A 21,643-nucleotide genomic window follows, 5' to 3' on the forward strand; every position below is an offset into this window, starting at 1 on the left:
TCCACCTCGTCCCAGCCAGAGGGGATGTGTGTGCCACCCACCCAGGCCAGGTGGCGCTGTTGCCCTCGTCGGTGTGCTTCTTGCCCCTTCGTACTTGCTCTTCCAGAGAGGTCACGCGCTCCATCAGCTGCTGCAAACCACCGTCCAGATGGGCGTGGCGGGGCGGGAAGCCACCGCCCCCACCACCGCCGTCCGAGGATTGCCAACCCTCGTCCTCCTCGGCCCCGTCCTGCCCCTGCGAGGCCCCCACGCCCCAGTTCACCTTCCGGAGAGTGGAGGTGGGCGGGGTGGGGGCCGTGGCGTTGGGTGGAGTAGCGGGCGGGGCATCGCGAGCTCCAGCCTGCAGGGTGCGCACCAGGGTCTGAGAACGGGAGAGCTGAGCCCGCAGGTCCTCCACCAGCCGCCGCAGAAACGCTGCGTCACCCTCCACCCCTACCGGCGCTCTGGGCTTCGTCCACCACCGGGTGGCGCCATCTCCACACGAGAGGGAGGTGCACACGTCGAGATCATCAAACTCTGAGAATGGACAGTGTAAAAAAATTACCACAGAATTCCAATGACATTTTTATGTTTTTGCTTTCACAGGAAAAATAACAGGTCAAGGTTTGGAGGGATCATTTGATAATTGAGGTTTTGATACCACCTAGTGGCAACACATGGCTATGGCAGCTAAAAACTTGAAGACTGGTAATAATGATAAAACATTAGAAGCATTCACAGTATACGTGTATCATGTAGGAGTGAAATATTGCATTGTGCCAGTTAAGCAGGACACAGAGAGGTGAGCAGGACACGGAGAGGTGAGCAGGACACAGACAGATGAGCAGGACACAGAGAGGTGAGCAGGACACTGTGGACATACCTGGACTGCTGGTGTCGTCTCTCTCAGCCTCATTCTCACTGCGGCCGCACGTCTCATAGCCCAGATCCTGCAGGTCCACCTGCACCTGCTTGCTGTCCTGCTGCACCGACGCCTCTGCTGAGGGGGGAGTATACACTTCACCATGAGTCCATTTTATACTGCATACTCCACACTTTATACTCCATACTGCACATTCTATACTCCATACTCCACAATTTATAATCCATACTCCCCATTCTATACTCCCCACTCCACTTTATACTCCATACTCCACACTTTATACTCCATACTCCACATTATATACTCCATACTCCACACTTTATACTCCATATTCCACCCTTTATACTTCATACTCCACACTCCATACTCCATACTTTATACTCCATACTCCACATTATATACTCCATACTCCACGTTATATACTCCATATTCCACACTTTATGCTCTATACTCCACATTCCATACTCCATACTTTACACTCCATACTCCACATTCCATACTCCACACTTTATACTCCAGACTCCACATTCTATACTCCATACTCCACGTTATATACTTCATACTTTACACTTTATATTCCATACTCCACACATTATACTACATACTCCACCTTCTATACTCCATACTCCACACTTTATACTTTATACTCCACATTCCATACTCCATACTCCACACTTTATACTCCAGACTCCACATTCTATACTCCATACTCCACGTTATATACTCCATACTTTACACTCCATACTCCACACATTATACTACATACTCCACATTCTATATTCCATACTCCACGTTATATACTCCATACTTTACACTTTATACTTCACATTTCACACTTTATACTCCATGCTCCACATTTCATACTCTATACTCCAGACTCCACATTCTATACTCCATACTCCACATTATATACTCCATACTTTACATTTTATACTCCATACTCCACACATTATACTACATACTCCACCTTCTATACTCCGTACTCCATACTTTATACTCCAGACTCCATTCTATACTCCATACTCCACACATTATACTACATACTCCACCTTCTATACTCCATACTCCATACTTTATACTCCATACTCCACATTTCATACTCCATACTCCACATTTCATACGTTATACTCCAGACTCCACATTCTATACTCCATACTCCACATTATATACTCCATACTTTACACTTTATACTCCATACTCCACACATTATACTACATACTCCACCTTCTATGCTCCATACTCCATACTTTATACTCCATACTCCACATTCTATACTCCATACTCCGCATTATATACTCCATACTTTACACTGTATACTCCATACTTCACACATTATACTACATACTCCACCTTCTATACTCCATACTCCATGTTATATACTCCATACTTTACACTTTATACTTCATATTTCACACTTTATACTCCATGCTCCACATTTCATACTCTGTACTCCAGACTCCACATTTTATACCCCATACTCCACATTATATACTCCATACTTTACACTTTATACTCCATACTCCACACATTATACTACATACTCCACCTTCTATACTCCATACTCCATACTTTATACTCCAGACTCCACATTCTATACTCCATACTCCACACATTATACTACATACTCCACCTTCTATACTCCATACTTTATACTCCATACTCCACATTCCATACTCCATACTCCACACTTTATACTCCAGACTCCACATTCTATACTCCATACTGCATTATATACCCCATACTTTACACTTTATACTCCTTACTCCACACTTTATACTTCATACTCCACTTTATACTTCACACTCTGCATTATATAATGCTCTGCATACTCCATACTTATACTTCATACACTCAATGCTGTGAATCACGGGTCCTTGCATTTCTCATGCTACAGTTTGCCATGCAGTGCTTACTGAAATGTTCTCTGTAACCCTTGAGCTGCTCGGCCTGGGCCTGCACGGTGGCCTCCGACACTAGGAGGCGCTGCTGCAGCTCACGGCTCTCCTGCTGCACCTGCTGCAGGTCTGAGGTCAGGCGCAAGGTGTGATCCCTCAGCCCCGCCTCCACAGGGATGATAGGAGGCACCCCAGATCCACACTGGGTCTGCTCCTCGACCTGCTCCACACACATTCACATATATACACACCGCCATGCACAAACACCACATACACACACAAACACACATATTGTTCTGTGAGCAGAAAACACTCCAAAGATCTAATATAAACCTCAGTACTGCTTGCAGTAGTGTGAGCGCCCCCTACCTGTGTGGAGTGGGACAGCAGCGCCAGGTCCATGAGAGGCCTGGTGCATCTCCTCCTGTCCTCATTGCCTTGGGCCTTCACCACAGAGAAATCCTCCTCACGCTGTTCCTGCTGCCGCCTCTCCTCCTCTCCCAGTCCTTCCTCCTCCTCCTCTTCCTCCTTCCCCAAGGCGATTCGTCCATCTTCCTCTCCCCCTGTAGCCGAGCATCGAAGGTCCTCGTTCTCACAGCGCAGGCGGAGCAGTGCTCTCCTGCGATGGGAAACAGGTTGAGGAGGGCTCTGCCATTTTGCCTCAGCAGAGCCAGGCGGACCCCAGGTAGCAGGTGGGTGTGGCCGAGTCACAACACACCTCATCTGAGAGAAGGTGGAGAAGCCGGCCTTGTCCAGCTGGGCCCGAAGCTCACACAGCTCTCGTTCCACTGCCTTCTTCTGCTCCACCAGCAGCTTCACCTCCGCCAGACCCTGGGCCTCTGCTGCCAGCACAGCATTCTGGGACAGCGGCCGGGCTCCGAGTCCTCCACGCTGCTCACAGCCCTGGGCAGTGAGGGGAGAAGGCAGTGATGGTGACCAGTGAGGCAGAACAGAGGCAGAGCTTTGGGAACATGAGGACTGAGATGATCATGCTAAACATTGCTGTTGTGAGTGTGTGTGTGTGTGTGTGTGTGTGTGTGTGTGTGCGCGCACCTGAACAGCAGCCAAAGATTGTGCTGTTAGTCTGGAGGTCTCTTCCCCCATGCTGTCTGAAAACTCACTACTGCAGTCATCCTCTTCCTCTTCCTCATCTGAAGTGAAATCTGAAATGGCGGAGAAGCCTTTAGCATACAGGCCTGCTAACTTGCACTCAGGATAATGAGAGCTTTCGAAAATGTGAACCGACATGCGGAGAAAGATTCAATCAAAGCTAGAGACAGTTCAACCAAGGCTATAAATGTTTCCTGCTGAATAATCTTGCCCGAGTTCCTGTGTTGCTTCCTGGACTGCTGAAATACACTATGCAGCCACCCCCACCCCCAAACCCTGATTAAGCAGTTTAGAGTATGAGTGAATGAATAAATTATTTGCACACATAATATATTTTAGAAGACAGAAAAAATGGGGGTGTCATAGGACACAATACACAGTAAACACAGCTTAGAAGCGGATCATGTTTTTGATACTATTATGTGAAAAATACATATTATGGTGGCTTCAACTACAGTGGAGGGGGTCTCTGAGCCTTTAACTGCGGTCAGAACTGGTAAGGGTTCACAGTAGGCTACATAGAGTTCTAAAACAGCAAATCTGGCCTCAAAGCAGATCACCTGGGAGAGGTAGTCAACAGTTACCAGTGATATAGCCTTTTCAGACAATAGAACTGAAACTGCAATACTGTACACTCTGAAATGATGTCAAACATACTGTTGTTTCAGTACTGCTTATTCAACCACATTTCTGCATTTTTACTGTGAACTGGACTGACAGGCTAGGGACAGAGAAAGCGTCTCACTCTTGGTGGCTAGGTAGTGTACTGAATTGACTGTAGTAGCTTGATTGGGTAGTGTACTGAACTGTTTGTACTGGCCTGATTGGGCAGTGTACTGAATTGTGTACTGGCCTGATTGGGTAGTGTACTGAACTGACAGTACAGGCCTGATTGGGTAGTGTACTGAACTGACTGTACTGGCCTGATTGGGTAGTGTATTGAACTGTGTACTGGCCTGATTGGGTAGTGTACCCAACTGACTGTACTGGCCTGATTGGGTAGTGTACTGAACTGTGTACTGACCTGATTGGGTAGTGTACTGAACTGTGTACAGGTCTGATTGGGTAGTGTACTGAACTGTGTACTGGCCTGATTGGGTAGTGTACTGAACTGTGTACAGGCCTGATTGGGTAGTGTACTGAACTGACAATACAGGCCTGATTGGGTAGTGTACTGAACTGACTGTACTGGCCTGACTGGGTAGTGTACTGAACTGACTGTACTGGCCTGATTGGGTAGTGTATTGAACTGTGTACTGGCCTGATTGGGTAGTGTACTGAACTGACTGTACTGGCCTGATTGGGTAGTGTACTGAACTGTGTACTGACCTGATTGGGTAGTGTATTGAACTGTGTACTGGCCTGATTGGGTAGTGTACTGAACTGTGTACAGGCCTGATTGGGTAGTGTACTGAACTGACAATACAGGCCTGATTGGGTAGTGTACTGAACTGACTGTACTGGCCTGACTGGGTAGTGTACTGAACTGACTGTACTGGCCTGATTGGGTAGTGTATTGAACTGTGTACTGGCCTGATTGGGTAGTGTACTGAACTGACTGTACTGGCCTGATTGGGTAGTGTACTGAACTGTGTACTGACCTGATTGGGTAGTGTACTGAACTGACTGTACTGGCCTGATTGGGTAGTGTACTGAACTGTGTACTGACCTGATTGGGTAGTGTACTGAACTGACTGCCCGGCAGGGGAGACATTATTGTTCTTATGAGTGATGGGAATGACAAGGAGAGAGCAGAAAGCAGCTCACATTTATACAAGTGTCCAATTTATAAATGCTCAAATTTACATATGTAAATTTCACATGAAAAGATGAACCACACACCTTTGAGATAAAGTGTCACAACTTTGAGTTAATTCTAAAAGAAAGTACAGGTGTTTTATTAAAGAGTGTTTTAGCTCTTAAAGTGAAATGTCGACATTTTTTAGTTTATGTGGAAGAACTCAGAAGTGGCTGTCATGACAGTGCAAGAAGGAAGCGGGGCAGTTAGGTGTAGTGCAGCGTGGGGACTCTGTGCAGCGTGGGGACTCTGTGCAGCGTGGGGACTCTGTGCAGCGTGGGGACTCTGTGCAGCGTGGGGACTCTGTGCAGCGTGGGGACTCTGTGCAGCGTGGGGACTCTGTGCTTGTGTACACATATATGAGAAAGTCTCGACTTCTGTAACAGACACTAACCAGACTGATTTGTTTGCCCAAATCAAGTAGAAAACTGAAATACACAGCAGAACTAAAAGTATTAAATATATTTATATTAAAAACGTTACAGCTATTACACAGCATTTTTTTCTATCAAAACTCTTCCATGGCTGACCTGTTTTTCTGATTAAATAAAATAAATTAAATATAACATCAATTGGACAATAATATGAAACTACAGTACAGTACATGCCAGAAACATCTCTGGTACTTCACATGCACAAGCAAACATATGTTAACAATCATCAGAGTAAAACTGAAGTATTTTAAAGGTACGCCAAAGCAGCATGGTCTCATTTGACTTATAGGTTACTTACTACTGTTGGTCCACAAAGTCACAAAGCTGAGCAGCAAGGCTGGGGAACAGTGTCTTAGTATGAAGGAATGTGCGAATTCTACTTAGTGTACCTTTAAGTGTTTATACAATTAGATATGCAGCCTCATATGTTAAACACAATCATCTCATACAACAAGTTTCCAGAGAACATGAGAAACCATCTTCTCTCTCTAAAATGACCAAAAAGCTTTAAAAATATAACTTCATATAATATTGACAAGTATGTCAATAAAAATTTGTTAAAAAATGAACAGCATTACAATTAAAAAAAGAAAAGAAAATGATTAAAACAAACAACTCATCAGGCAGCGTCAGCGTCAGTGGACGTCAGGTGCAGCTACAATTATCCACATGCAAATGTAAACCCCTCTAGTCCCAAATGGGTTAAAAAACTGTAAAAACATTACTGTTAATTCAAGTTAGTTATAAAAATGAATGCAGTCTTGTTTTCTTGGCAGCATGCTCATTTCCCTTGGTTGTAATGCCCTTTACCTTATGAACACATTCCAGACCTTTTCTAGACTTTTCTATTTTAAACACTCAAAGCAGTATGTATGTTAAAAGGTCATTACTCCTACCATGACATCTGCACACATGACAGGGAACATGCCTCATGAAACTGAGCTGAAGCAACAAATAAGATTTTTTGAAGATTTTGTCTTTTTTGTCAAGCGAAAAAAAGACATCTGGTGTCACTCAATTTGACAGAATACAGTTTCCTAAATTTCTATAATTTTCCAGGTCTGGAAACAAGTGCTCATAAATATCACATATTTTCCCAGGCTTCGATTACGGGCAATAACCCTGAAATAGTATTTACAGATTCATAAAGCTGCGTGTCGGCATAACACACAATCACCCCCTACAGGACAGGACGCTAAGTTACAGGCCCAGCAGAACGCTGTGGTCATGCCCACCTCCAGATGCAGTGTGAGATTTGACTGCCTGCTCCATCTCCGGCGGTGTTGGACACTCCAGACTGTCCTGTTTACGAGAGGAGAACAAGGGGACGCTTTACAGGACAGTCCAGGACGATCTGCATACCGCAGGACGTACACAAGACTAGCCTGACAACTATCATGAATGGGGCAGTGAGGGAGCTGTGAATATAGACAGGCACTGGTTTAGACGCCTGTGCTGACCTTGTGCATGGGGCAGGAAGGGTCCTGATGTGAGGTTCTCTCTCTTAGCTCCTGTAATTCCTGAGTCAGTCTCTCGACCAGTGGAAGACCCAGAGGCTCCACCAACTGCATCTGAAGGTCCTGAGAAACACACAGGCACAGACACAATAATGTAATATCACACACACACACACACACACACACAAACAAACAAACAAACAGCACACACCTTGATGATCTCGTCTTTGATGCTCACAGTCTTGGTCAAAGCCTCCATCTCTGCGGCCTGGGCCTGGATCTGGTCCTGGTTGGAGGCTAGGGTGGAGCGCAGGGTGGAGAGCTCACTCCGGACCTCCCGCTCCCTGGCAAGAAGCATGCGGAGCTCCTCCTGGAGGCTCAGGACATCTGCAGACGGCTCGGCTGCACTGAGCGAGGTGCCAGCTGCTGACAACAGCTGTCTGCGCAGCTCCTGCACCCGGGCTGTCTGCTCAGACATCACATGACCTGTGCGCTCTGCAGAATCCTGGGAAATGGATTATTGATAAAAATACAACCTTATTTATATTAATTATATAAACTCCATCCACCTGCAGGGAAAATGAAACTAGTCGAGCACATTTGGAATTGAGGTTTAAGCAGGCGTGAGGTCAGTGGTGGTGTGTCACCTTAATGTACTGGTCCCTGGTGCGGATGGTGTTGAGCAGGTCCTGGACCTGTGTGTGATGCTCTTTGGCGTTCTGACTGCAGACGGCTAGCAGATCCTGGAGCTGACGTTCCTTCAGCTGCAGCTGAGACCTCAGTTCCTCCACCACCTCACCGGCACCAGTCCACACCTTCAGAGAGAGGGAGAGAGAGAGGGAGAGAGGAAGACAAGAAGGGAAAATAGAAATGGAAGGAGAAAAAGAGGAAGAGACATTGGAAAGTTGGTGAATCATCCATCAACACACACTGGTTCACACTGGTTTACACCGGTTCAATTCTGGGCTCCAGAATGAAATGGACAGACGTCCTGTAAGCACTCACCCGGGCCTGTTCGGTGTGTGTGTGCAGAGCTGTCTTAAGCTGGCCGATGAGTGTGTCTCTCTCTCTCAGGCTGTGTGTGTATGTGTCCTCACTGTCACGCTGAGACCTCTGAGTGTTTCTCCAAGCCTCACTCACCTGGTCCAGCTCTAGAGCCTTACCACGTAGCAGCATCTCCAGACTCTGACACACACACACACACACACACACACACACACACACACACACACACACACACACACACAAAATCAGTCGAAGAAATGGTACATGTTTTTATCTGTTCATCTGTGTGTGTGTGTGTGTGTCAACATTACTATAATGGTCTCCTCGTTGTTGGACAGAACACGACGCAGTTTCTCCAAATCTCGCTCCTTCTCTCGGAGGAGGAGCTGCAACTTCCGTAACTCTGCCTCCTTTTGCTCCACACACACAAACTTCTCATCCAGAGCGCGCTTAGAGAAGGAGAAGATTAGTTACGCACACACAGTGTATTCCACCACACCACTGCCACCAGGGTGACATCACTGGACAGCTCAACGTGTGTGTGTGTGTGTGTGTGTGTGTGTGTGTACCTCCAGAGCCCTGTCCCTCTCCTGAATGCGCTGTTTGAGTTTGTGAATCAGGACGTCTCTGTTTCCACCAGGTTCTTTCAGCCTGTCCAGCAGCTCACTGTAGTCCTGTACAGAGTGAACAGGCATTTTATGAGTTTATACGCATATTAATATATAGTGTGTTTGATTCAATTACATGTATACAGTTTATCTTTCCCTCTCACCTGTAGGAGGCGCTCTTTGTGCTGCAGTGACGTCTGCAGTTCTCTGATGCTCTTCTCTCTTTCCCCCATCTCTCTCTCCTTCTCCTCCACTCCCTCCCTCCACCTCTCCTCCATCAGCTCCAGGTCTGAGCGTGCTCTCTGGAGAGCCATGAGCAGTTCCTATGGGGGGGGGGGGGGGCGACATCAAGTCATCCACCCTCCTCCACCCCACGGAGGCCGTAGGGGGAAAACGCACGCTGCTCACCTGGTTGTGCTTCTCCACGTCCTGCTCCTGACGTAGCGCATCCTGGAGGTCGGCGAGGAGACGCTGGTTGCAGCGTGCCAGGTCGTCCTCCCGTCTCTGGGCATGGTGCTGGGCTCTCTGGGCACCCTGGAGCTCCACCTGGGCTGAGAACAGGGAGGCTCGGAGCTCCAGAAGCTCGGCCTTAAGTTGTGCCGGCACCTCCCCGATTGCCTGCGCACGCAGTGGGACAAGACCACACTCAGTCAGGGGGCGTATAATATAGCAATAATTCCTCACTTTTTAAGTGACTTTACATTTTCATGATATGAAATAGGTCTGGTGTATACAGAACATTTTATAATAAATACAGGTAATAAAACGATTCTGTTTCTAAGAGCTGTAAGAAGCGTCTGGTTTTTGGGGATGTGTAAGGCAGTGAGATCTGACCTGCAGTCGGTGGACATGGTGCTGCTGATTTAGAGAGCGCAGATGTTCCTCCTGGTCCTTCATGATCCGCTGAAGATCAGCCACCTGCCCCAGTAAGCCCCAGTACATTCCAGTTAACACCAGTAAACATCCCACTCAAAACCAGCACAAACACCCAGTACACGTCCCACTACAACAGTCTATGAAGACCTGAAAATGGAGGATACACAGAGGAATAAGGAAGCTCACTTAAAAACATGTATATTATATTATATTAGATTAAATTACATTAGATTAGATTAGATTAGATTAGATTATGCATTGAGTTCTTCAGCTGGGTTAGGGCCTTCAGGGGAGACAGCAGCCGTGGGAGAGAACCCACCTCACTGTTCTTTGTGTGAAGGCGGGCGTTGAGATCCTGGATCGTTCTCTCTCGTCTGTGCCCCACCTCTCGAACAGAGCGCAGCTCACACTCAACCTCAATGAGTCTCTGCTGCAGCGCCTGTACACACACACACACACAACAGTATGCTAAACACGAAGCTGCTTCCACCTCCCAAGAGCCTTCAGGACATGTGGAAGTGATCTGCTCCTCACAAGGTCTTCAGGACATGTGTGTACCTCATTGTTGGCTTGGCTCTCCCGGGTCTTGTTCTGGAGGGTCTGCACCTGCTGCTGGGTCTTCTGAAGCTCGCTCACACACCGACCTGTAGCTGCCTCATACTGACCCAGCTGGGCCTGCTGCTCCCCGATCAGCTTCTGAAAAGTGCACACACACACACACACGTGCCCACACATGCACAGGCAACACAAACAACAGCAGATTCTCAGAAGCACATTCTTAATGTACATTTTTTTCTTTAAGCACTTACGTGTCCGCCATGCTCATCTTGTTATGTAATTATTGATATTAGTATGTTTTTCACACTGCTTTGGTGTGGACCAATGAAGCCAGTGTAGTTTACAAGCAGCACGATCCCGTGGACGCCCGCCGTGGACGCCCGCCGTGGACGCCCGCCATGCTCTACGACTTCCTCAGGATGTCCCCCTTCCAGGACAGCAGGCTGATCATTTCCTTGTTTTTCATTTGCGCTGATCCTCTCTGTGCTCACACACTGCCTCACCATCTAAACTCAATCCAAGCATTCACAAATATCCTCCACAACACCAATGACTAAAGATTGCCCGAGTTGACAGCTTCATTTGTAGCAAAGAGGGACCAGGCAACAATGACTGCAGCTCACAGAGATGAACCAACACTGCTTCAGATGGTGGGGTCTGCTGGGAGATAAACGTGTGTGTGTGGTGTGGACAGTGAGTATGGGGTCAACCGAGGGTCAACCCAAGCTCGGAGAGGAACACGGGATTGTTCACTACCTGCAGGACCATCAACGCTGGATGTCTGCCATTATCTGAATGTCCTGTTTATGATTTAGTCATCACTGACGTCCTGTGGCAATGTGAACTTTCTACCCTGAGCTGCGTGCATTATTTTTATCCCCATATCATTTCACTAAATACTGCCGATGTGCTCTTGTTTATTTGAAGATAAAACAAAGGAGCATTCCTCTGAGACCGGCTTGTAGCAGTAACTGTTGCCCACAACAACAGTTGCCATGACTGTTCCTAAGAGAATGAATAATCAAAGGTTTGGATCGAGACATTACTAAGAGATTCCAGATTCCTTCAATCTTAACACCAGATGTGATGCTGACCCAACATCACAGAGTTGAACCTTTGGTTTAATTGCTCTGCTCTCTTCTCTCACTGCAAACAACCATGTTACTGAACTATGATCATGACCGTTACACTGCATTACGGTCTGAAGGGCTCGGTGAATCTTCTCCTCTACCTTCTGGAGGCACGGAGGTCTACACTGCACATAATCATCCAGCCACAGTTCCTCCATCTCGGCCAGGTCCAGCTGTAGCTCCTGCTGGGTGCTGACGGAGCCCGTGTCGACAGGCTGGGTGGAGTAAGGACAGACGGGTCCAGGCTGCAGTGTCCGGAGCAGAGAGCAGGGCCCTTCTCCTGGGGTGGCCACACGCCTGATGGGCACAGGCAGGCGGCTACCGGCCGGGACCTGAATCGGGTGGCACTGGAAGCTCCGTATCAGGCTGAGAGCCAGCTCTAGTCTATTTCCAGTTATGGGCTTCTGGTCCACTCCGGGGTTCTGGGTCACGGCCCTCCCCTCCTCCATCTCATCCTGCATGAGATCGGTTGGGACCACCAGGCACGGCTGTTCCGCGTCCACACCGACGTCCAGCGACTCTTCCGACGTGGCGGGACTGAGGCTGGCGTGCTCCACCTCGAGGGCGTGCGCGGCTCGGCCCGTTTCCGTCAAGCTGGGCGACTCGGGCTTGGGCCCTGGAGGTCCGAGAGCTTCCTCCGTGCTGTTGAGGACAGTGGTGGAGTGGCGGGCGGAGGGTCCGCAGGACGTGCTCCTCCCGACCTTCCTGGGCACCTTGCAGACGGCCTCGTAGTCAGAGTCGGCCACGCGCAGGGCGGCGCATCCCTTGCACTTCCTGGAGCACTTCCTGACCTCTGACCTGGCGTGGCACTGATGCTGCGATTGGTCCGGCACGTGTTCCTGGGAATCGTGCTCAGCCCAGGACTCGTACAGCGAGTAGGTCAGATCCTCCTCCAGGAGACAGCCGTATCTCCCTTCAGACACCACAGACACGTCCACGGAGGTGTCCGCGGCGGCGGCAGCGGTGCCGCTCGGCCCGCCCACAAACTCGTCAGCGTTGTTTTTGCGGTACAGCCCGCCGATACACTGGCGGAGCCGGTCCTTCTCCAGCAGGAGCTTGTGCATGCGCTCGATGGAGAGAGCCTCCACGCGCGCGATCACCGTGTCGAAGCGGTACATGCGGTCCAGCATGAAGGCGCACTTGCTGCAGACGAACTCGCCGCGCCCGTCCCGGTTCAGCTCGCGGCCCAGCGCGTGCGACAGCAGCACGTGCAGGCTCAGCTTGGCCGCCGGATGGAAGATCCACCGGCGCTGGTTGCCGCACAGCTCGCGGGCACACACGCGACACAGCTCCTTGGTTTTGGACTCGAGCATCGTGGCAAACGTGAAGACGTGGAACCAAAAAGACACGCAGGACGAAAATGACAATTCTCTACAGCTGAGACAGAAGTTTGTTTTTGTTTATTTATTTATGCTATTTATATTTTTGTTTAATCAAATCAAATCAAATTTAAACCATATACAAGAGGTTCTTCCTTGAAATTCATTAATTCATTCACTGATTTCCTCCTTAAACCCCCTCATTTCTCTCAGTCCGTGATACAGTTCAGTTCGGTCCACAAAGACGCCGGTTTTTCCGTGTCATCTTCCGCGCCGACATGACAGGTCATCCCCACATCACTTTAAATCCAACGTTTCGACCACCGTCAAATAAGATGTCATCTCCCAAAAACGACATTAATCGTAGCCGATATACTCCCTGTAAGTGTTTTTGCTTGATTTTATAACGTCTGAGAAAATGACGGTGACACAAGCGATTGTGGATTTGAACAAAACCCCCTCGGTACGGATAGCGGAGCAAGCGAGGTGGCAAAGCCGGAGAGAATGCAGAAAAGTGGCTCATACCACTTTAAGAGAGCGGGGAGGGTTTCATTTTAATTTTCCTATGTAATACAGACGCTCGTCGATGAGCAATTGCATATTTTATATGTCTATGATTTGTAAACTTATTTAATTATGTCCTGTTCTCTAATTCAGCTTCCGTGTATTAAAACAATATATTGGATGCATTTGTTTCCTACGGTTTCCCCTCTGCGGGCCGCATTGGTATTAACGATGCCGAAACCATTACGGCTGATTTGAACGCCAGTCGATTCCAGCCCATTCGGAACAACCCGACCGACGCTGATTCTGGACCAGAGCGCATGCGCTGATGAAAGCAGAACTGGTGCCAGTTGCCATGTCGCACGACGTGTACGGTTTATTTCCCCAAACAGTACCTTGACGACGTGGTTACGAGACAGCTTTTGCATAAAGGGGGAATTAGGTCAAACGTTGCATCAGATCATAAGAGTAATGCGGGTTAAAACAAACCGTACTGATTTGATACTGTAATTCACCAAAATCCTTGTACCAAATGAGCCTTTGCGGTGTAGCAAATATGCACACAGGCATCAGTGACTTCACTTTCATCTTTCTCTGCAAGATGGATGGACTATATGCAACCGACGCAATTATAAATTTCTTTATCACAAAGTTTTGCTGTCACCACAACTGATGACGCCAAAGTCAAACATGCAAACGTGTGACAACCCAAACACACTTACGGCCAGACGAATCCTGTCGCCTATTGATAAAATACAGCAAGACTGCATTCTCGGAGAGTGTTTGGACGTTCAGGAGAGTTTGTTTGGTGTCCTTACGTGAATTTGTCAAGCAAAGAGCCTCCGGGTATTAGACTGGAGACAGGACGCCATAACAGCGCTCAAGCACAAACGATCTCTAATCAAAAAACTATTCATCCTAATCAGGCAGATGTGTGGGTGTTTTTTTACTAACATGATCTCACTGTTTATGGCTTCAAAGGACAGAAATAGAGTCAGAGATCGCCGCCGGTACTCAGCTGAGTCATTTTTCTTTTGTGGTTCCCTGTGGTAGCTTGGCTACCCAGTATGATCGGTACGTTTAAATACCATTAAATATTACTCAGGAGTAACATAAATATTTAATAGAAATGTTTCACAGATTCACTTTTTTCACTTTTGAAAAGTGAAACAGTTTAGTTGTGGTTTGTGAACAGAATTCCGGGATTTTATAAACAGATGGCGTCACTGCAGCTGGTTCAAAGTAAGACCGAGTCTACACATTATTAAACCAGTCCATCTGATTTTTGGTAGTGGGACGGAATTACGAAAATAGATGCTCATTAAACACATGTTAGACTAAAAGTACAGCTTGTACACAAACACACTTGTATGTGCGTGTCTGTGGACGTGCCAAAACCGCTGGTTCATTAGTCAGACTCCCATCTTGATTTTAGAAAACATCTCCAGTAGATGTCGCTCTCTCATCATTAATGAAGATAGTGTGTGCGCACAGCTAGTTTCCCATTCAAAGCTCGTAAATGCTTTAGTATCATTAGTAAAGTCATAGTAGTACTTGTAGTATTAGTAGTAGTATTAGAAGTAGTATTGGTTGTAGTATTAGTAGAAGTATTTTTATTATTAGTAGTAGTAGTGTTAGTTGTAGAAGTAGTATTAGTTGTTGTATTAGTAGACAGAGTATTAGTATTAGTTTTCATAGTATTGTTAGTAGAAGTATTAGTAGTAGTATTAGTAGCAGTGCTATAAATACTGCACAGAAAGGCTCTTACTTGCATTTCAAGCTGCTCCTGGTTTTTCTCCAGATCCAGCTCTTCCTGGCAGACCTGGACACAGATTTAGAGAACACCGCTGAAGTCTTCTTTAATGGTTAGTTGAAGCCACACAAACAGAAATGCACTTCTGCAAACCAGTTTTACTGTGTGATATTGTTAGTGATCTTCATTCCTATTACATCTAAACTCATCTGTGTAAAAACACAACAGTCACGCTGAATCTCATGTGATTCCACCGACCTACATCAGTGTGTCTCTGCATCTGTGTGTGTTTAGAAATACACTCAGATATTTGAGTCTCTGTGGCCATCTGACAGACGCCCGAGACAGAAGCTCAAACAGCCTGGTCAAACGCTCGCCCAAGACCGACTAGTCTTAGTACTGTGTGCTCTCACACACTGGTTTAAATGTCAGCAGCAGGAGTCTCCATCATTCAGATGGAGCTGACACACCCTCATGTCTGTACACTACAGGATTTATGAAGAAACGTGAGGTGCTGGTGACAGATGCATGGTTGTTCATATTAGTGTGGCACTCACTTAAACAGTATTTCACCATTTGCATACTCAGAAAACATAGAGGCATAATTTTAGGAGTAACTAACGTTAGGACATAATGTTAGTGCACTATGCTAAGTAATAGTGGTGTCAATTGCATTGTAATTCCATTGTTCATGTCAGTCAGTAGAGTCAGTGCTGGAAATATTTAGCACTGCATTGTGGGTGTTGATGTTCACCATGATAGTGGGAGATACCTTGGCGTTCTTCAGGACCTGCAGATGCTCCTCCAACTGAGTCACTGTGCGAGTAAGAGAGACCTTCTCCTCATTTAGACCTGCCACCTCCTCCTCTCTGCTGCGAAGGGCCTCACTCAACTCCTCTATCCGCCTGGGGTGGGTGGAGTTTGGGGGGGTGTAGATAAGCTATAGCTACGCCTACACCAGGACTTTTTAAATCACTGCCATACATAGTGTCATTACATTTGCACACCTCTCTTTTTCAGCCAGGGTTTCGTTCTGTATATCTTTAGGGTAACGTTCTTCATCATTCGTGTCCATCACCATCCTGTTCTCCAGAACCGGGCTCTGGCTGGCTAACCTGCCGTCCTGCTGGACACAGCACAGTCACACAGTCAGTCACTGCCCTCCCCATAGCTGGAGTGCTGGAATGCTTCTCCAAACAGGGAAGGACAAAGTTTCAAGGCTCCAATATGAAGGTCCTGATTAGATACCCTTTATCCTGCAGTTTATCTCTAGCTGAAGAAAATATTTATAGAAATAATGAATATATATGTGTGTGTGTGTGTGTGTGTGTGTGTACTGCACCTCTTGCAGTAGCTGAATCTTGGTCTCCAGAATCTCTTGCAAGCGGCTGATCTCCTTCTGCCTCTCCTCACAACAGCACCTCTGCTGCACCTCAGCGTCATCCTGATTGGTCAGGTCTTCTGCCACTGACCTATCAGGGCACAGAATCACAGGAACTCTAAAAAGCACTCAAGACGTGGAAGAGTCATTCTGCATACCTCTGAGGTGGGATCAAATCATTAAGATGAAGAGGTCAGTTCATCCATGCCTGAACAGCCCCTCTATTAGTCTGTATCTGTGCTCCTAAGAATCAAACCTCACTGTCTTTTCAGAACCTGGTTTGTTTTGGATGTCCATGGGGAGCTGGTGTAGGTTAAAGGAGCTCGAGGCCTTCTTCTTGTCCCCACTGAGAGGTGATACATAGCTCTCTTCCTCTCTCTTCCTCTCCCTCCCTCCCTGTGGTCTGGTGGTCTGTGTGTTCCTGAGCATGTGTGTGTGAGTATTCCTCTGGACGTGTGCCAGACAGCCTCTCCACATCCACTGCTTACTGCTCCCAGCAGCCCGGGCCTTTCTGGAAGCGACTGGGATTTTGACCGAGAACGTCCGGACGGAGACGTTGCGCCCGATGGGACCCGTCGACTGCTCCATCATTCTGAGTACTCATAACTGCTCTAGACTGTTCGTGTGTAATTTAGACTGACCACAGCTGGTGAGATGACATCATAAATGGAGCTGAGTGTTAAGACATGGGGTGGGATCCCTCGGGGGGTATCTGACGCTAATGATAGGGGCTTTTATTATTTAAATAATTTTTTTTTCTGTGGTGGAACCCAGCTCAGCAGTGGAACCATCAGCAAATAATGACGAAAATGTAAAAAAGGACTTTTATAAACCCCATGACATCGCCTGTGGGATTACATGAGGAGGCAGAGTCATTGAAAGGTGATCATGTAGAGTCCATGTTAAGCAAGGAGGAACCCATTTGAAACAGCAGCTTAGCGATCAAATGGCTTTAGGGCTTCGGAAGTCTGACAGTTCGTGAGTAGCTTCTGGCTGGAGCAGTCAGAGATCATTACACGTTACACATGACCATTACACAAGGTCAGCTTTTCCCTCCATGGAATACACTGCTGAGTTTCCTACAGATGTGTGTGTGTGTGTGTGTGTGTCCCCGTCCAAGACAGTGTTTGTACGTGCAGCAGATATAGGGGCCCCGTTTTGCCTAATGCAGGCTGGATCTCGTAGACAGCCACTCTGAGCTGCACAGGAGTGTTGTTGTTGTTGTTTGTTATTGTTTGTTTCCTTGTTTGTGTGTGATTCGTGTGGCTTCAAAATCAGCAGCTGAGCAGCACTTACCGGCCTGCGTCACACAGCTGTCTCTGCTGCAGCTCTCGTTTCAGAGTCTCCACCTCCACCTTCAGCTCGATGTTCTGCAGGGCAAATGCCAGAAAGGCCCATCACATCTCCAGAGTTGTAAGATCACATTCCAGTCGGCTTCCTGAAATAGAACCCTGTGGTCCAGCGTCTGGGGTCCTAACGCCCACCCGCATAAGTGTGTACTGCTTCCACAAAGCCTTCATCCACAACGGGAGTTATGAGTGTGTGACGCCAACACAAACTACAGCGCACGGGCAGCTGGAAGCGTGTGTGACACTCTGCTCTGCTAATGCATGCTGGGATTGTATGTGCAAATTATCCCTGAAGCACCATCGTTGCTTATAAACTGTCTAATATCTGGGGCAAGTTCCCTCAGAACAACATGCAAAACAGATGCGTCATAAATGTTTTGAGGTGTAAGTGAAGCCTACCACATGTGCCTGTGTGTGTGTGTGTGTGTGTAGTCTGAGAGTGAGGGGACCCAAAAACAGAATGACTGACACTTGCCACCTGTCCTCCTCCGCACACACACACACACACACACACACACACACACACACACACACACACACACACACACACACACTTTTATAGGATATCCTGCCAGAGTAACACACACACACACACACACACACACATGCTGGTGAACTGGACAACCCCAGACAGAATAACCTTCACATGGCTCTTGTCTGATCTCCATGCATGTGGGTCCGCGGGACCGTTGTGTTGTGCACAGACCACGCCCCCTTTGATAAGGTCAGACAGGAATAGCTCTTCTCAGCACTGGGGCTTTGGATTTCTCATACATGCCAATCTGACTTTTATCTGACTTGACAAAAATAAAGACCTTCACAGGCCAACCATATTAAATCAGTTAGTTATTAAATTTTTTTATAAATTTAAACAGTAATAATGACAAACTCTGGTCTCGTGCAGAGTGTAGTTCATACAGTCCTGAATCTGAGGCTCTGATCCTACTGCAGGACTGGATTTGGGTTGGACCCAGCATCTACAGGACTACATTATCTGGATCAGGTGCATTAGATTACATTTGGAACCAAGGTCTGCAGGACTGGGTTTTCTGGATCAGTTGCTAGATTAAGGTTGCAGGACTTCAGATCCTGGGGACTGTAGCAGATTAAGAAGGTCATTACAATCATGGTGAATATAAGGTTATTAGGTTGGATATCATGTGAGGGTTTTATCTCAGACAGAGTAAACATTGTTTTTGCACATAACAGTACTGATATATAAATAGTGAGTAGCTTCTGGTGATCACACTTGCTTAGTTCTCTTCTACTGACACACTGACACAGTTGCACACCAAGAGCAACTGTTCTCATTCATATTTATAGCACTACATTGCTACGAGACCCAACCAGCCAGGGCTAGTTTACAGCTTTACCCTTAATCCAGTTCTCAGGCAGGCAGACAGCAAAATTCTGATAGCAGCCACATCTTGTGATCTGCTGCTGCTTCAGAACAGGCCAGAAAACCTTCATCAATCAAACCTTCATCAGTCAAACCTTCATCAGTCAAACATTCATCAGTCAAATCTTCATCAGTCAAACTTTCATTTGACTTGGTCATGTTTAGCTTCTACAAAACTGAACATGTCACAATAAAGAACAATCACACCTCTGAGACTAGCATGACAGTAGACAACACAGAGAAGACCTGAGCTGGCATTTAATCAAAAATATCCTACATATCCGTAGAAAAACTCGGTTTCCTCCCACCGTTCAAAGACATGCATGTTAGGTTGATTGGTCACTCTAAATTGCCCGTAGGTGTGAGTGCATGTGTGTGTGTGTGTGTGTGTGTTGGCCATGAGGTGGACTGGCGACCTGTCCGTGGTGTACCTGCCATCACCTGCAGATGCTGGGATTAGCTCTAGCTCCCTGTGACCCCTACTAGTGGGATTAAACGGCAAAGATAATGGATGGATGGATGGACCCTACATATCTGAGCAAAGACCTGTGTAGTTTATAAACTCATGTAGTTTATAGACTCATGTAGTTTAAAGACTCATGTAGTTTAAAGACTCGTGTAATTTAAACAATGGTGGAGTTATTAAACCTCTAGATCCAGTTTTAGTATTCACTAGATGAACAGACAACTGAAGTACTGGAATTGTTCTCCACTGGTGTCAGTATCAGTACTATAGTTGTTCTCCACTGGTGTCAGTATCAGTACTATAGTTGTTCTCCACTGGTGTCAGTATCAGTACTATAGTTGTTCTCCACTGGTGTCACTATCAGTACTATAATTATTGTCCACTGGTGTCAGTATCAGTACTATAGTTGTTCTCCACTGGTGTCAGTATCAGTACTATAGTTGTTGTCCACAGCATAACTTACTGCCAAATATGCATCTGAAACTCAACCATTCCAACCCCTCACCATCCACCACCATCTCTCCACCACCGTCACCACGAATCCTATTTGCCTTGCCCCCAGCAAGCCTACACACTAAATCAGTGAAGTATACGATTATGCTTAAGCTCTAATAAGTGTAGTACATTTATACCAAGAGCCATCAAACTGACAAGCACCTGAAAGAACCTTAAAGAGCAGGACTTTAATAGCCATTATGAATGTATCTACTAAACAACATTAGGTGCTAATTAAGTAATTAAGTGTGCCATGATGTCTTGGTCCTTCCATTCTTGATCCTCAGGCCAACCCTCACGTCCCCCTCGGTCAGCCTGGAAACACCAGGGTGTGCTCACCTTCTTGTGGACATCTTCACCGCTGCAGTCCTGAAGCCTCTGCTGAATCCTCTCCTCCAGGAAGTAGATACGCAGCTTCAAGCTGAAGTTCTCCTTCTTCAGGTCATTGAGGTGCTGCGAGATGGTGCGATAGCCGTTAGAAATCACCATCTCCGCTCAGCGCGGAGCCACCATTCCTACGCCGTTCTACCGTGCTCGCTCACAAAATACCAACAAATTATTACAAACTACACAAAATCACAAAGTACTAGAAACTAATACAGAAGATCATGCAATTTCAGAAGCCGTCAAGATAATGTCAACAAGCACCCGCTGGATTGTAAATGACAGTGACACAGAAGGACCTCCTGCTCAGAGGGGCTGGCGAGTGGGTGGGGGCTGGTCGTGGGGGGGGGGGGGGGGGGTGTTGGGAGGGGGGAGAGATGGGGGGGGGGGGGGGGTGTTGGGCGTGGTGGTGTCTGTGGTCCTTTTTTTATTACAGATCTTTGCCAGGCAGGAACTGTACCAAATATCCAGAATGGAGAGGTGAATGTAAAATCACAGACGTTACTGATCCAAGAGACGACTGATGTCTGCAATCATGTATGTATCATCTGATAGAAGATTAATCCACTGTGTGTATGTGTGAGAGTGTGTGCGTTTTGGAGGTGGGGTTACTGTAATTACTGTGTAATAAGACTGTATTTTTTATGCTAACAGTAATGCTTCAGTACTAATAAGGCTGTCTGTCATCAAGTAGACTGCAGTCAGATATTCTGCACTGAGTTCAGATGATTTCAGATTTCAGGCAGGGCAGATTTCAGGCAGGGCAGGTGAAGGCTGGTTCTGTAATAACACATCTTCACTGTAGCACAGACTGCACACACTCCTTCATGCAGTACTCTATTTCACATGCGAAAACATCT

At 47.0% G+C, this 21,643-nt stretch overlaps 1 protein-coding gene across 9 annotated transcripts in view; it reads right to left on the minus strand.

The window, feature by feature from the left end:
- Positions 1–21,643, minus strand: part of pde4dip (phosphodiesterase 4D interacting protein) — a 62,249-nt gene that overhangs the window by 19,852 nt on the left and 20,754 nt on the right. For 4 of the 9 annotated variants that reach the window (XM_077017520.1, XM_077017518.1, XM_077017521.1 and 1 more), the window contains exons 1-19: positions 11,835–13,566; positions 10,604–10,741; positions 10,365–10,484; positions 10,004–10,087; positions 9,578–9,787; positions 9,334–9,492; positions 9,131–9,235; positions 8,873–9,010; positions 8,562–8,741; positions 8,204–8,371; positions 7,768–8,061; positions 7,560–7,679; positions 7,335–7,401; positions 3,811–3,920; positions 3,476–3,660; positions 3,127–3,376; positions 2,776–2,977; positions 863–979; positions 42–516 (exon numbers count right to left, since the gene is read on the minus strand). In XM_077017520.1, the coding sequence (XP_076873635.1) occupies positions 42–516; positions 863–979; positions 2,776–2,977; positions 3,127–3,376; positions 3,476–3,660; positions 3,811–3,920; positions 7,335–7,401; positions 7,560–7,679; positions 7,768–8,061; positions 8,204–8,371; positions 8,562–8,741; positions 8,873–9,010; positions 9,131–9,235; positions 9,334–9,492; positions 9,578–9,787; positions 10,004–10,087; positions 10,365–10,484; positions 10,604–10,741; positions 11,835–13,046 (4,334 nt within the window). In that variant the 5' untranslated portion in view covers positions 13,047–13,566. Of the gene's footprint in view, positions 1–41; positions 517–862; positions 980–2,775; positions 2,978–3,126; positions 3,377–3,475; positions 3,661–3,810; positions 3,921–7,334; positions 7,402–7,559; positions 7,680–7,767; positions 8,062–8,203; positions 8,372–8,561; positions 8,742–8,872; positions 9,011–9,130; positions 9,236–9,333; positions 9,493–9,577; positions 9,788–10,003; positions 10,088–10,364; positions 10,485–10,603; positions 10,742–11,834; positions 13,567–15,324; positions 15,379–16,081; positions 16,215–16,316; positions 16,436–16,651; positions 16,782–17,986; positions 18,061–20,738; positions 20,853–21,643 lie in introns of those variants that run through there. The other 5 variants (XM_077017525.1, XM_077017522.1, XM_077017523.1 and 2 more) reach the window with 3 other exon arrangements.

This window comes from Brachyhypopomus gauderio, chromosome 9 (assembly GCF_052324685.1).
Source record: "Brachyhypopomus gauderio isolate BG-103 chromosome 9, BGAUD_0.2, whole genome shotgun sequence".
NCBI classification, from domain to species: domain Eukaryota; kingdom Metazoa; phylum Chordata; class Actinopteri; order Gymnotiformes; family Hypopomidae; genus Brachyhypopomus; species Brachyhypopomus gauderio.